Here is a 16,408-nt window from a genome sequence, read left to right as displayed (position 1 = left end):
TTATGGAAGTCTAGTCAAATATTTTTCACGGAACTGTTTCAAATGTTTATATATTCTCAGTCATATGGCTACAGAGTGTATATACCATTTGATACGGCCAAAACGTGCCTTATCGAAATAATGAAACAAACCTGTTTCAGGACATTTGGAGTCGATGTAGGGGTGTCCGTCCGTCTGTCTATCCGTCTGGCTGGTGCGAATGATAACTCTCGAATGGATTTCATTCAAACTTGGTACATCGTAAGATTATTTTCAAACTTCGATAGAGTTCGGAGATGGCTTAAATAGGTTAACTCCTTCTGGTACCTCCACCAAAAATGTCAAAATTTATATATGGGAAATGTGGGAACAAAAGGTTTACATTTTAAGGAATTATTCGCATAAACTTGAAAATAAATGTATGATGTTCACCCCAATATTTATACCCTACAACGTCTGTGTTGGGGGTATTATAAGTTTGATTGGGCCAATAATTATGTAACACTTCGAAATATTGATTTGCCACATAGGAAAGTATATATGGATCTTCCAATCTCGTCGAGCTGAGTAGATCTAGCTATGTATGTCTGTCTGTCCGTCCGTCCATGTAAATTTGTATCCACTATACAGGTCGCAATTATAGACAAATCGACGCGGAAGATTGCATGGGCCTAGAGCTTAGGGCTGGACAGGAGCGTTCCAATGTTGATAGTTATGAAATAGACACACATGGTCGGCACCGTACGTCTATAGCCTTTGCTTACTTGTTTTTTTCTCAGTTTTCGATGAAGTGGAATAATACACTATATCTGGTAACTTACGCACAAATTTTTTATTTTCCAATAATTATTAAATTTTTCATGAGAATGTGAATGAAGTAGTCGATATAGCTCAAATCTGGTACATTTATATCAGAATTAGGCCAGATACGAAATGGACAACATTGGTCCACTCCTTTGGACTCTCCCTCATTAAGGGTCCACAGTTTGAATATTCATAATGCAAGTCAAAATAGATTTTAATAAATGAACAGTAGCTCAGGGTATAAATCTGTCGTCAAAACCGACACCTACTTTTTAAGGTGTTTAACTTTTCTGATGATATTTGCAGTTTATAGTGAAATACGTTCAAATATTTTATCCAGGTAATTTTAATTTTTAGCTCTTGGTAGGGGGTATTGAAAGTTCGGTTCGACCGACCTTAATGCTTTTTTATCCATCTTAAGGGGAACGTAAATTTTTATTATTTAAAAATTAAAGAAAATAATAAAACATGAACTGATAATTTGTCGTCCAGTATCAAAGAACCCCCATTCACTCCAGTATAAATATATAAGCAACGTTTATTTTTTGTCTCCTTCATATTCGTTTATTTAATTCGAATGAAATTTCACATAATCTCTGATTTGATTAATTAAAAAAAATATTTAAAACTATCACAGATGACAAATACCAAAGGAACTAATAATTATTGGTAGTAATCTTTATCTCTTTTTATCTTCTATTTCTTATTCTAAAATATACAGAACATTTGCCAAATATTTACAACTTAAGGTAAAAATAAATAAATACTCTATTAAAACGAGGTCTGTGTTTTTTGCACAGCAAAGCAACACAAACGAAACGAACAAAAAAAAACCTCTTAAATAGAACGCACATACAAACGCACGAATAACACTTCATTCATGTCCACAAACAAACAGAGCGATGCTCTTCCTCTCCAGCGACATAAAATGGAGTCACTTCAGATATTCATTTTCCAATGCAATAACGTCCAATTAGTCTACTCCGCTTCATTAGATTCGCCGATCAAAGCACAAAAGCAAATATCCAATCGAGAAATTTCGCCACATCCGTATAGACCACGTACTGATTAATGCTGCAACTTCTTGTGGCGGTACGTGACTTTGTTCTTTTCGTTTGCATCTCGAACATGGGCAACGACCCCGACACGGTTCCTCGCAGAACCCATCGATTGTTGCGAAAAATCATTAGACCAGCACCGGAATCACCTGTACATGGACCCTGATGCAGTTGTTTGTTGAAGACCAAAGGTTTGGATGCCAGCGATTTTGTGTAGAGCAATTGATCGTACATAATGCCAGCACAAAATGTTCGATTCGAGGTAAGACTCTTATATTTGGGATTAGCAGCAAAACAAACGTTATTCGATACAACGGGAGTGCTGATTATCTTAGGCACGGTACTGGTGGTGGACATTTGTTTGGTGGTATTAAAGCCACCCAATCCCCAACCGACAACAATTCCAGGCTCACCTTCAATAAATTCGATCGATGTGGATCCAGTCCACATGCAAGCCGGACGAATGAATGTATTGTATCTAAAAGAGAGGAGCGAATAAATTAAATTACGAAATTGATAATAACAAATTAAGCCGCATTATTTAAGGCGCATACTTAAATACAATTCCTGTTTCCTGAGACAAGAAAAAATCTTCAGACACTTGGGCCAGATTTTATTCTATAGAGAAAAAATTTAATTCACTGAGGCCAGATTTTATTCTATAAAAAACCACATCGGATTATACTCTATTGAAAAAACTCAGTTAATCGCTGATGATTTTTTCTATCGAAAAACCCTACCTTACCCTACAACACTATGTGGAAGAGGTATTATGGGTTTCGTTGGGCCAACAATTATGTAACACCTCGAAATATTGATCCCCGACATAGGAAAACTATATGTGGATCCTCCTAACCAGCCGAGCTGAGTCGATCAAGTTATGTCTCTCCATCCGTCCGTCTGTCCATGTTAATTTGCAATCACGCACCAGGTAGCAATTATGGCCCGATCCTAACAAAAACGAAAATGGAGGTGAGGTTAGGGTCACAATAGAAGCCTTTTGTTTTTGGAGATGATCGCAAAATATTTAGGAGTAGAAATGGATCATAAACACAAAAATCTCATGATTTTGCTGTTGCTCTACAGATACCCTACACCACATAGTGATAAGAGTATTATGTCTTTGTGCATTTGTTTGTAACATGGAGAAGGAAACGAGATAGATCCATAGTTCCTTTTGGTGATCAACATAGAATCACGTTTTGAGTCGCATATGCATGTCCGTCCGTCTGTTTGTCCGTCTATCAATGTATTTTTGTAAACAAATTGCAGGTCGCATTTATTATTCGTTTGAGATGAACTGTTCTAAATAGCATTTTTTTGGTTCAAGGACGAACCCTATTGAAATTAGTGAAAATCGGTCCAAATTTAAATATAGCTCCCGTATATATCTTCATCCGATTTTAGGTTTCTTGTGCACCAAATGGCTAATATCAGTCCAAATGCTGTGAATTTTGCTACATCCGACCGAATTCAGTCTACAAGCATGTGCTTCAAATTTGGTGAAAATCGGTTCAGATATAGCTATAGCTCCCATAAATATGTTTCATCCGATTTGGGGGTTTAAGTCCCTCACAAGCGTTATATGCATTCCACAACAATGTTATTTGGTACTAGATATCAGGTACAGCCCTGAAATAAGTGTTTCAAATATTGTCAAGATCGGTTTAGATTTGGATATAGCTTCCATATATACCTTCCACCGATTTCGGGTTAATTGTGCACCAAATAGCCAATATCAGTCCAATTGTCCTGAATATTCGCATATCCGACCGAATTCAGTCTAGAAGCAAGTACATGAAATTTGGTGAAAATCGGTATAGATATAGCTATAGCTCCCATTTCGGGTTAATTGTGCACCAAAAGGCCAATATCTGTCAAAAAGTCCTGAATTTTGGTATATCCGACCGAATTCAGTCTAGAAGCAGGTACATCAAATTTAAAAAAATCGGTTAAAATATATATAAGTCCCTCACATTCGTAATATGCATTCGACAACAATGATATATGGTACCAGATATCTTATAAAGCTCGGAAATACCTTAGAGTTTAGGGCTGGGCAGGAGCCTACCAATTTGGATGAACAACGGAATATATTTACCGGGTAAAATAAACTATAACATTTGTTTAAAACAATACGATAATTTCCACCGAACCGAAAATATTTTTTATCCGGGCCAAATCACAGATGCATTAAAAGGTCACTTCGGATATATAACAAAATATGTACAATATATATGTGAAAGAAAGAGATCTTCTTCTATTCTGCTTATTGGTCAAAAAACCCTGGACTTATTTTCAAAATTCTCGTCAATTCGGAAAATTTAAAAAAAGGATAAAATCTAAGAAAATCGCATAAAAATATGACTATAAAAATTCAATATTTCTTGCTTTCTGATTTCTTTTTTGCTTTCTGATTTTTTGCTTTCAATTTTCTTGAAATTCTGATCTTGAAATTTGCAAAATTTGCTCAAAATCGAACGATCCTTTCTCTTTCTATTATTTATTATTATTTTCTTTGAAAAGGTTGACCTTTTGTGGACCGATGTTGCCCATCTTCGAACTCGATATAAGTTTGACAATAATATTACGATATACCAAGTTTGGACCAAATCGGATCCTCCCTTCTAGAGTTATGGTGCGCACCAGCCAGCCAGACGAAAGGACACCCTAGCTCGATTCAAAATGTTCTGAAGCGTATTTGGTCTAAAGAGACATAGGGTCTAAAATCGTTATTTCGATGAGAAGAGCCCGCATTCAATTGAGGTATTGGAAGTCAATATTGAAGCATTTATCCTTGAGATATCGGCCGAATTGTTGGAAATAGTATGCCAAAATTGGACTAAGCGAATAGACTATTACATGGACCGTACTATTAATTCAAATAAATACTTGAAGGATTTTTTAGCTCTCTTAAAAAATCAGTTTTAGTTTTTGGCTTTAAAAATTTTACTTTTATAAAAAATCTCAAAAGTTTTTAAAATCTAGCCAAGAAAGTACATTTACTTTAAATCCTTACCTAACTTCATTTTTCAGAACCACAACGGCAATATCGGCATCGTACGAACTCAAATGTTGATTGTAGTCCGGATGTATGAATATATCATCGACTGGCGCTGCTACCGAACCTTCTTCATTCCAATTCTTCAGATTGTGACGTCCGAGAAAGACGAGTACCTCATTGGCGGTGTAACGTTTCTTAAACAACTGAAAGCAATGGGCCGCACTGACAACAATACGCGTTGAGATCAATGTACCACCACATTGATACGCTAACGAAGTTAAATTATTTACATAGACGGCAGCCAACCAGGGCCAAGCACCGCGTGTTATTGTCGGCAGTTCATTGATGGTCAGCGAACCAGTGTCGCTAATGGATTCATCATCGGCAAAGAAATCCGTTTCGCCGTCAATATCGGTGGTAACCAAAGGTGGTAAGTCGATGCCATCATCATCATCACCGTTGTCGGCCTCATCAGTCCTTTGGCCAACCGCTGGGATTTCATCAATATTGTCCTTCCGCTGCAACAATAATGTTGACAATATGGAACGAATATTATCCATTGGGTTACTAAACTGCTGTTGTGGGTGTTGTTGTTCTTGTCTTGCTGTCTCTTCATTGCCATCGGAAGAGGGGTTGGCTGATTTTTGCTTCAAAGCTTTCATAACTTGAAAACGTATACGGTCATCGATAGTGCCACAAATATCCTTGGAAATACGCAAAGGATTCCTGGAATACAAATGCAAAAACAACAAGTAAAAAGCAGTAAGTTCGGGTCCGGACCGAAATTTGAATACCCTCCACCATTTGAAAAGAATTTGGAAATTTTCAAAAAAAAATCCGTAAACCAGTAAAGAAAGTCTTAAAGTCGGGCGGGCCCGACTTTATGATACCCTACATCCCTTTGCTAATTTAGTAGAGCTCCACATAACAATTAAAAGTTTTTATGGAGAAAGGACTAAATATGCCGAAGCATTTGTATCTTTTAAATTCGGACTTGTATTGCCCATTTGGTGCACAATTAATTTGAAATCGGATAAAGATATATATGGGAGCTACATCCAAATCGGAACAGATCTCGATAAAATTTGGCAAATGTATTTCTGAGCTGTATTTGATATATTTCCCCAAATATTGTATTTACAGGGTGCATATTAAGGCTGCGGAGGACAAAAATAACAAATCGGATGAACAATATATGGGAGCTATAGCTATATCTGAACCGATTTCGATCAAATTTGGCATAATTTGGTTGTATGTGCAAAATTCCATACTATTCGGGCTGATATTACACGTTTGGTGCACAATAAAATGCAAATCGGACGAATGGGAGCTATATCTAAATTTTGACCGATTATCTCCAATTTCAATAGGGTTCGTCCTTGGGCAAAACAAATGATTTGTCCAAAATTTCATCTGGATAGGGCAATAAATGCGAACTGTATTTTGTTTACAAAAATACATGGAGAGACGGACGGACGGACGGACAGACGGACATGCATAAATCGACTCAGAATGTGATTCTATGCAGATCAACAAAAGGAACTATGGGTCTATCTCGTTTCCTTTTGTCTGTTACAAAGAAATGCACAAAGACATAATACCCTGACCACCTTGTGGTGTAGGGTGTAAAAAGCAGTAAGTTCGACCCAACCGAACTTTGATTACCCTCCACCATTTGGAACGAATTTGGCAATTCTCAAAAACAATAAAATCCGTTAAAAATTCTATTAAAATCTTAAAAATACCGAATGTGGCTGTTATAGGTAACTTTTGTCATAAGCCATTAGAATATTCGAATGCGAAACCTAAAAAAATCGGTAACAATGTAGCTAAAACCATCAAAATACCCTATATCGGGAGGTACCGTTATATGGGGGCTATACGAATACGTTGACCGGCACAGACAATTTTCTGTCTTAGGCTGTAGTATTTATCACGAACTTCAAATACCAAATTTGAAATAATTCCGGCAGATAATGTCGCTAAAATCAACAAAGTATCGAATATCGGGAGGTACCGTTATATGGGGGCTATGCAAAGACGTGGATCTGCTCAGACAATTTTCTGTCTGAGGCTGTAGTATCCATTGCGAACTTCAAATACCAAAATTTGGAGCAATTCCGGTGAATATTGTCGCTGAAATCAAAATACCGAATATCGAGGGGTACTGTTATATGGGGCTATACGAAGACGTGGACTCGTATAGGAAGTTTCCGTCATCAAAATACCGAGTACCTATTATGAACTTTTAATACGAAATTTGAAACAATTCCGGTGAATATTGTCGTTGAAATCATCAAAATACCGAATATAGGGAGGTGCCGTTATTTCGGGATCCATACGAAGACGTGGACCCACATGGCTCATTTTCTGTCAAATACCAAATTTGAAACAATTCCGTTAAATAATGTCGCTAAAATCATCAAAATACCGAAAATCGAAAGGTACCGTTATATGGGGTTATACGAAGACGTGGGCCTTCACAGACAATTTTCTGTCATAGGCTGTAGTATTTATTACGAACTTCAAATACCAAATTTAAAACAATTCCGGTAAAAAATGTCGCTAAAATCATCAAAATACCGCATATCGGGGGGTACCGTTATATGGGGGCTATACGATATCCCGGACCTATATATATATAATTCTCTTCCCGGGGATAAAGTACTCACAAATAATTGTTTGTGTAGAATGTCAGGCAATGCCATTGAAAACCCGTTATATGGGGGCTATACGATATCATGGACCGATATAGCCCATCTTCGAACTTGACCTGCAGACAAAAGACAGCCCTGTGCAAAATTTTAGCTCCTACCTTAATTCGTTTTGATTGTAGCGTGATTACAACAGACGGACAGGGCTAAATCGTCTTAGAATTAGTTATATTGGATCTATATGAAACGTGGACCTGCTTCATTTCGTTCGGAAGCTAGAGTGATTTCCACAGACGGATAGACGGACGGACATTGCTAAATCGTCATAGAATTTTATGCTTATCAAGAATATATGTACTTTGTGTGTATGACAAACTTAATATACCCTCCATACTATGGTAGAGCGTATAAAAACGAGAAATGAAGATGAAAACAATTTTTCAATCTCTTGGCCAAAGCAATGATTTGATTCTTTTTCTTCTGGTCTTCATCGGGTCTCTCATGTCACATTGGGCATTAGTGTGTGTGTGATAGTTGTGATACAACGGCATCCAGCCGTAATACTTACTTATCCATGCTGGAAGTGAGAGGCAAATGTTTGGTGCCAAATGCTATATTCGTCGGTGGCACCATTGACGAATCCTTAAGACCTGTTGTTATCGGCAGCATTGAAATAGACGAGCTGCCACCCACCGTTGTTGTTGCTGTTGCTGCTGCTGACGATGCAGTTGAAGGCAACACGGATGATGATGAAGACGACGACGATTGTAGGGGAGGTGCTTGCTGTTGTTCCTCGGATAAAAATGTGAACTTCCTTGTGTGTTCCAATTGTATTTGTGTCACGAAGATACTGTGATCTGTTTTTTAAGATAATGTTTTTCGCACACACACACATTCACACTTGCCAATCCATAGATGTGACATAGAACACATCCGTTGAGCAACATGTTGAATGGTGTTGATGTAGCCAAATACATGTAGTATATGTTGGGTTGATTGTGATGGATGCATCACCATCAGCATTGTGTCGAAGATGATGATGACGACAACGACGACGACGATGATGATGTTGGTGATGGTTGTGACACAGTGATAATGTTCATAGTGGTGTTTGGCAGATAATGTCGTCCATGTCGTCGGCATACAGCGACAGACAGCATCAAAATAAATGTAGAAAATCGACACATCCCCCGCCCGAACAAAGGAGGCATGACAATGTCAGAGGAGTCCATCACATCAGGCAGCACACAACAACGTAACGTTATAATGAATGAATGAATGAAAATGAACGAACAAAAACAACAAGAGGGGTAAATTTGTGTTATTCTTCAATATTAAATAGCAAATGTTAAATTTTTAAAAAAATGTCTCTGGACATTTACTTTGTTTGGCCTTCCAATTTGAATGGCTCATCAATACTTTACCTGCAGTCCCAAGACAAACAACGTGATTATTCGTCGTGATTTGCAGCAGTTTTGGTGGGAAGTGATTTTTCGGAAATTTGATTTTGTAAAGTACCGGCGCCTCACTTAAAAATTGTCCACGTGTCAACAATTCAATTTCGCCCAAATAATTCTGTTGTTCGACATCGGGTTTCGGTTTCCGTTCGAGCATTCGGTCGGTCGGTCGGCCACGCCGTGTATGGTCGTTCAGCAAACCGGAAAAAGGAAGAACAGAACAAATAAAAAAGGATTAAATTAAAATTGGATTTATTTACACTGGAGAAATGCTTTCGTAAGTACAACAACATGAGTGGGTAAATCAAGGAATCAAATAAAAACACTTGACACCTGAATAAAAAAATGAAACAGAAAATAGAAAGAAAATAGTAAAGAACTCAGACATCAGCACCAAAAGATTATTTAAATTGTCCAAAATAGAAATATTGTTTTGGATGGCTATTAAAATCAATTTACCATGCCATATAACACTTGGCAAAGGAGTGGACCAATATTTTAAATTTTTACATTCGAATTCAACATAAATGAAATATCGCGCTATACGCTCTAATTTCGCTTGTCATATGTTGTATTTTTTACCCTCAGCCATATGGCTATATACCCTATATCATTTGATAAGGCATGCCATTGAAAAAACGGCTTTAGACCCAAGGTCTTTTTGGAACAAATCTTTTTCAGGACATTTGGAGTGGAGCTAGCGATGTCCGTTCGTCTGTCTGGCTGGCTGGTGCGTACGATAACTCTCGAAGGGAGTATCTGATTTGGTCCAAACATGGTACATCGTAATATTTTTGTCAAACTTAGATCGAGTTCGGAGATGGGCAATATCGGTCCGCTTCTTCTGGTACCTCCCCCACAAAATGTCGAAAATTTCTAAGAAAATAATTCACTGTTGCAAAATGGCCAGGCTTAATCCCTTTATTGTTATACCCTACAACACTATGTGTTGGGGGTATTATAAGTTTGATTGGGCCAGAATTTATGTAACACCTCGAAATATTGGTTTCCCATATAGGAAAGTATATATGGATCTTCCTAGCTCGCCGAGGTGAGTCGATCTAGCTATGTATGTCCGTCCGTCCGTCTGTCCGTCTGTCCATGTTAATTTGTAATCACGCTACAGGTCGCAATTATGGCCCGATCCTAACGAAATTTTGCACGAAGGTGGGGTTAGGGTCAGAATAGAAGCCTATTTCTTTTGGAGATGATCGCCAAATGTTTAGGGGTTGAAATGGACCAAGTATTGAAAAAATTTTTGCAGTAGCTATACAGGTCGCAATTATAGACCAATCGACGCAGAATTTCACATGTAGCTAGAGTTTAGGGCTGGGAAGAAGCCTACTAATTTGGGTGGTGGTGAACGATGGTAATGTTTATCAGGGGGTAAAGCAGGGAATACCTAGGTTTCGGAAAGAGCCACCAATCCTCATCAGTTCCCTTGTTTTTCGTCTGAAATATTCTCCCCAGAAGTTATTTTAAAATAACTTCTATGACAAAAAACTTTTTTTTTTACCCAAGTGACGAGGAACAGAAGAATTAAATAAAACAAAAATTCTCTTGGAGAATCTTCTAAATCCAGACAAAAACAAGGGAGCTGATGAGGATTGGTGGCTCTTTCCGAAACCTAGGTATTCCCTGCCCCCTGGTAAACATTACCACCGTTCTCTACTAATAAACAAACGTTGTTTTTTATAAAAACAACAATAAGGAGATTAAGCCTGACCATTTTGCAACAACAAAATACTATGGTATGCCGAACAAACAAGCCAACACTGTTCTGTTCACTGTCAAAATTTTGAATAATTACAACTCTTGTAAAATGTGATGTAAACTCCGATTGTCTTTAAATCTCACACATCCCAATATGTTTTAAACCAAGGTCTGGTGTTAAGATGGAATATATCGGTCCACAACTTTTGGTACCTCTTCCACAATAGGTCGAAATTTTCAAAAAAAATTATTTTCTGCACAGAAGGAGAAGCTATAATCCGATTTGCAGATCCTAATTTTTGTATCGGTGCTAAAATGGACAATATCGGTTCACTCCTTCTGATACCTCCCCCAAAATAGGTCCACATTTTCAAAAGATATATTTTCTGCACCGAAAGTGAAACTCTAATCCGATTTCGCTCCAACTGTACAAATCCTAATATTTGCATCAGTACTAAGTCAGGAGCTAAAATCGACTATATCGGTCCACTCAATCAAGCATCTACCTCCCCACAAAGGGTCAACATTTTCAGTAATTACAACTCTTATAAAATGTGCTCTGAGAGTCCGATTTTCTTCAAATTTCATACTTCCCAGTATTTTTATTAAACCAAGGTCTAGTGTTAAGATGGAATATATCGGTCCACTCCTTTCGGTATCTCCCCCACAAAAGGTCTAACTTTTCAAAAAGTATATTTTCTGCACTGCACTATAATTCGATTTCGATCCAACTTTGCATATCTCAATATTTGCATCAGTGCTAGGTCAGTTGCGAAGATGGACAATATCGGTCCACGCCGTCAAGTACATTCTCCTCCAAATTGTTAAAATTTTGAAAAATTCCAACTCTTATAAAATGTGAAAAGAAAATAATAATAATAAGAAAACAAGTAAGCAAAGTCTATAGTCGTGCGGGGCCGACTATGTAATACCCTACAACACCACAATATCTTAGAAGCCCTCTTATTTCCAAATCCATATTGGAATTTCAAATTAGGATTTTGACGAGGGACATTTGCCCAATATTTATGCACTCCGTCGTGCGGTTAGTTGTTGTAGTCCATTTCACAGCTAAATATAATCCAATGGTCATCCAAAATGATAGAATTCTTCCCTGTCCTTAACTCTCTTCACAGGCGTGTCGATTGGCTTCAATTGTGTGATCAGAAAAACATTTATGTTGTTGGTTAATTTGAACCCCAAATACTTTGAAATCATCTTCAAAAGCAAGAAGCCCCTCTGTATCTCCAAATTTAGACTCATCTATATGATTTGCTTGTCTACGATATTTGGCTATATTCGTCAACGAAATCAGCATAAAAAAGCCAGGTGTTCGTCTTTTGCGTATTTCGGATATCGCCTTTAAGTAATGCTGAAATTTTTTCACACAAAATTAGTGGTCCATTGTACCCGCTGTCCTGAACTCTAACTTTATGCGAGATTTCGTGTCATCTGGTTTCTACTTGTGACCTTTATAACGGCTGCAAAATCAGGAAAATTTTAAGTTGTTGGTCCATTTCAACCCTTAATATATTGCGGACATGTTTGAAAACAATAGACCTAGCCCTTCTGAGCCCAACCCTACGCTTGTGAAAATTTTCGTGAGGATCGGACGATATTTGCAATCCTTATTTAATAATCCCAACCTGTGTTGTAAGCTGAAAAAAAAGTAAAAAATAGAACAGTGTTGGCTTGATTGTTCCTGTTACCGTAGTATTTTGTTTTTGCAAAATGGTCAGGCTTTATCCCTTTATTGTTGTTTTTATAAAAACAACGTTTATTTATTAGTGGAGAACGAAGATAATGTTTACCAGAACGATGGTAATGTTCCGAAACCTAGGTATTCCCTGCCTTACCCCCTGGTAAATATTACCATCGTTCTCCACTAATAAATAAACGTTGTTTTTATAAAAACAACAATAAAGGGATAAAGACTGACCATTTTGCAAGAACAAAATATTAAAAAATATTATAAGTCAAATTGAAAAAATCGCATGCGATAAAAAATCTGAATAAATGATAAAAATGTCACAAAATACTACAAAATCTATATTAACATCATTATTGGCATATTTTTCTGCGATTTTTTTAGATTTTATACTTTTATGTCAAGAGGGCATTCCGAATTGACAAAATTTGTCAAAATCGGTCCAGCCATTCTTGAGACACAAGCATTCTAACTAACATCCCCTTCCTTTGTATATACACATTGTATATATTTCGCTATATATATCCGATATAGAATTGAATTGACCAGTTCGTCTATTTGTGATTTCGCAGGAATTAAAAAAATTCGTGATTTAATGGAAAATTTGATTTTTATTTGACACAAATGTTGTGGCCTATTTCACCCACTAAATATTACCCCATGACCATCAAAATTGGAAGACTTCTAGCCACCCCTAAGCTCTAGCCCCATGGTAACTTTCGCTTTGATTGGTCTATAATTGCGACCTGTAGAGCAACTGCAAAATCAGGAATTTTTTCAGTTTTTGATCCATTTCAACCCCTAAATATTATGCGATCATCTCCCAAAGAAATAGGGTTCTATTCTGACCCTAGCCCCACCACCAACACATAGTGTTGTAGGGTATAATAATTTACTGCACAGAAAGGGAAAGGATAAACCGATTTTGCTCCGAATCCTAATATTTGCATCAGTGCTAAGTCAGGAGCTAAAATAGACAATATCGGTTCACTCCATCAAGTAACTCCCCCACAAAGGGTCAAAATTTTAAATGATTATAACTCTTCCAAAATGTGATGTTAGACTCCAGTTGTCTTCATTTGTCAACATTTTTTTAAAACCAGTATCAGGTGATAGGATGGAATATATCGGACTACTCTTTCTGGTACCTCCCCCACAAAAGGTAGAAATTGTGAATATCCATTAAGCTCATAAAATACGAAATTAACATTCGATAACATTCAGACTTGGCACATCAACACAGGATCTGTTATAAAAACGGTAGAGATCGGACCATTCCTTCTGGTACCTCCCCCACAAAGGGTCAAATTTTTGAATAACCAAAACCTTTACAAAATCCAAAATAAGCATCAAGTTCTCTTTATATTTCACACATCCTATTATTTTTACTAAAACAAGATCTGTTGTGAGGATGGGATGTATTGGTCCATTTCTTATGGTACATCCCCCAAAAAAGCTCAAAATTTTGAATATCCATTAAGCTCATAAAACTCGAAATTAGCATCAGATTCCATTCAGAATTGACACATCTCAATATTTTTATCACCACAAGATATGTTATAAAAAGATCGGGCAGCTGTGAAAATGGGCTATATCACCGCACTCCTTCTGGTACTTCCTCTACAAAGGGTTCAAAATTTTGAAAAACAAAATGCTCATAAAACACGATATAAGCATCCAAGACTTTTCAGGTTTCGGACATCCAAAGATTTTTCCTAACGCAAAATCTCTTGTCAAGATGATATATAAGCCCCTTCTGGCGTCTCACCCAAAAATTTATTGTTTTTATTGTTTTTTTTTGTTATTTTTATTGTTTTGAAAATTTGAAGCTGGTTATATGGGGAGCAGAGGTGTAGCGATACCAAGATTTACAGCAAAATAAAAATTTAGGAAGGATGGAGAAAATAGTGAATTTATAACACATTTTTGACAGGTAAGGGAAGGAGTGGACCAACATTGGGATTTATTGCATTCACTCTGGACCTAGCGTTGGTAGAAATATCGTAATGTGCGTAGTTCGACCAAAATTGGGGAATTGTTTTTCATTTAAATGAATTCAAAAAGTATTCCCAATTTTAGCTCTATCCGTTTGAACAATACAATGGATTCAATTGTTAGTACATTTTTAGTACTTTTAGTACACTTATGGCTCGAATTTCCAAAAACTCAGCCTTTTCTCACCCCAAAACGTCAGCATTTACGTACAATCAAAATTTCAAGATTCTAGCTTTAGCCGTTTCTCCTTGGCGTTGATGAATCTGTCTGTCAGTCACTCACCATTCTACATGTATACATGTATATAGATTAGTATTTCATATTTCAAAACACCACTTTCTCCTGCGACCTGAAAAATTTATTTTAAATTCCGCTTCAGCCATATCTTTGCACCAAATTGAAAGTCTTTTTTTCATATAAGCCTAAATATACGTTTTTTGTCGTTATAGTGACCTTGAGAGGAACTTAATCCTTACCGATCAAGACATGACAAACTCAATTCAGTCTACTTGAAATACACCAACGTAATCCACTCTTTGAAATTCTTAACTAAATAAATCAAATTCTATTACGACCTTACCGTTGTCGGTTTGCCCCTCATCGATAGGATGACCCGCAAATGTAAAGCTTGTCCAAAATCTGGATTTCGCACCGACAAGATGCCAAACCATTGGGCACCATCGAAACGATATTGAAACATTTTCGGACAGGGACTAATTGGAATGCCCTGGGTAAAGATTTTATTGATATGTTCGAAAATGATAAACAAAATCGTTGTGATGTGTAAATGCATTATCACTTTTCAATTATCACAGCCCAGCTTTTCAACTTTAATGTTTTTATTCCTTTCTCCCGATTATTTGTTTACTCATAGTATGACAGATAATTTGTTGACTTTTAGTTAATTCTTTCTTCTATTGTTCCTTGTTCTTGCAGTCGGCAAGCAAAAGCGTTCTACAATAAATGAGATATAGATTTGAGTGATAATTGCAATTGTGCAGCAAAGGTAGTGAGAGTGAGAGAATGAAGATGAGTGCAAACATAATTTTGATACTCCTCTCTCCAATCGTTTATAAATAGAGCATAAGACATATTTTATGGCGTTGCCACTGTTTTATTTATGTTTCAGAGATTTAAATTGTCTCAATAGCGATTTAATGTCTCAATAGTGATTTAATTTTCTCAATTGTATGCAATTAGCAGTGAGTTCACTTCAAATGTCTCCTAAATTCTGTTGCTTCTGAAAAAGCCTACATACCAAATTAGGTCCTCAGCTGCAGTAAAATATTGCTAAAATAGTAAAAAAATCAGAACGTCCTTAAAAATACTGAAATCCTAAATCATTTTATTTTTTCTTATAAAAAAAGCTTTGTTAGCTGATGTCCGGTATCAAATATAATTGTTGTGGAGTGCATATTGCGCATGCGAGGGACTTTAACACCAAATTGGATGAAACATATATATGGGAGCTATAGCTATATCTGAACCGATTTTCAACAATGTTCATGTAATTGCTTCTAGACTAAATTCCGTTTGGAAGTGCTAAAATTCAGTCCATTTGGGCTGATGGTAGCCATTTGGTGCACAATAAACTTAAATTGGATAAACATATATATGCGAGCTATATCCAAATCTGAACCGATATTGACAAAATTTTACGCACTTATTTCTGAGCTGTATCTAATATCTGGAATCAAATGTCATTCATGTGGAGTGCATATTAGGAATGTGAGGGACTTAAAACCCCTTATAGGATGAAACATATATATAAGAGCTATAAATATATCTAAACCGATTTTCTCCAAATTTCATGTATATACTTCTAAATTTTTCGGTTGGATGTGCCAAAATTCAGGTCATTGGGACTGATATTGACCATTTGGTGCACAATTGACCCGAAATCGGTTGAAGACATACATGGGAGCTATATTTCAATTTAAATTTGAATATATTTGAATTTGGAAGTGATATCGTGATATTATGAAGAAAAATAAGTATGGGTCTATCTCGCTACCTTCTCTTTGTTACAAACAAAT

At 36.7% G+C, this 16,408-nt stretch overlaps 1 protein-coding gene across 1 annotated transcript; it reads right to left on the bottom strand.

Moving 5' to 3' along the window:
- Nucleotides 1-1,320: 1,320 nt before the first annotated feature.
- On the bottom strand, nucleotides 1,321-15,307 carry LOC101893264 (serine protease gd). The gene is made up of 5 exons (XM_005186743.4): nucleotides 14,953-15,307; nucleotides 8,924-9,074; nucleotides 8,068-8,356; nucleotides 4,861-5,571; nucleotides 1,321-2,319 (listed from the first exon to the last, which is right to left on the bottom strand). The coding sequence occupies exons 1-5, from the start codon at nucleotides 15,163-15,165 to the stop codon at nucleotides 1,788-1,790; spliced, it is 1,896 nt and encodes a 631-aa protein (XP_005186800.1). The 5' UTR covers nucleotides 15,166-15,307; the 3' UTR covers nucleotides 1,321-1,787.
- Between the last annotated feature and the right edge of the window lie 1,101 nt (nucleotides 15,308-16,408).

This window comes from Musca domestica, unplaced genomic scaffold, assembly GCF_030504385.1.
Source record: "Musca domestica strain aabys unplaced genomic scaffold, Musca_domestica.polishedcontigs.V.1.1 18, whole genome shotgun sequence".
NCBI classification, from domain to species: Eukaryota; Metazoa; Arthropoda; class Insecta; order Diptera; family Muscidae; genus Musca; species Musca domestica.
Note: the sequence above shows the minus strand (reverse complement) of the source record. Positions and strands in the feature narration are given on the sequence as shown.

What these genes read in the sequence shown, in the direction of transcription:
- LOC101893264 (XM_005186743.4), bottom strand. Translation starts at nt 15,165, where the DNA reads ATGCATTTACACATCACAACGATTTTGTTTATCATTTTCGAACATATC. An exon ending in TGTTTGTCTTGGGACTGCAG is followed by an intron (nt 8,357 to 8,923) that starts GTAAAGTATTGA and finishes CTTAAAAAACAG; the next exon opens with ATCACAGTATCTTCGTGACA. An exon ending in CTCACTTCCAGCATGGATAA is followed by an intron (nt 5,572 to 8,067) that starts GTAAGTATTACG and finishes TTTGTATTCCAG; the next exon opens with GAATCCTTTGCGTATTTCCA.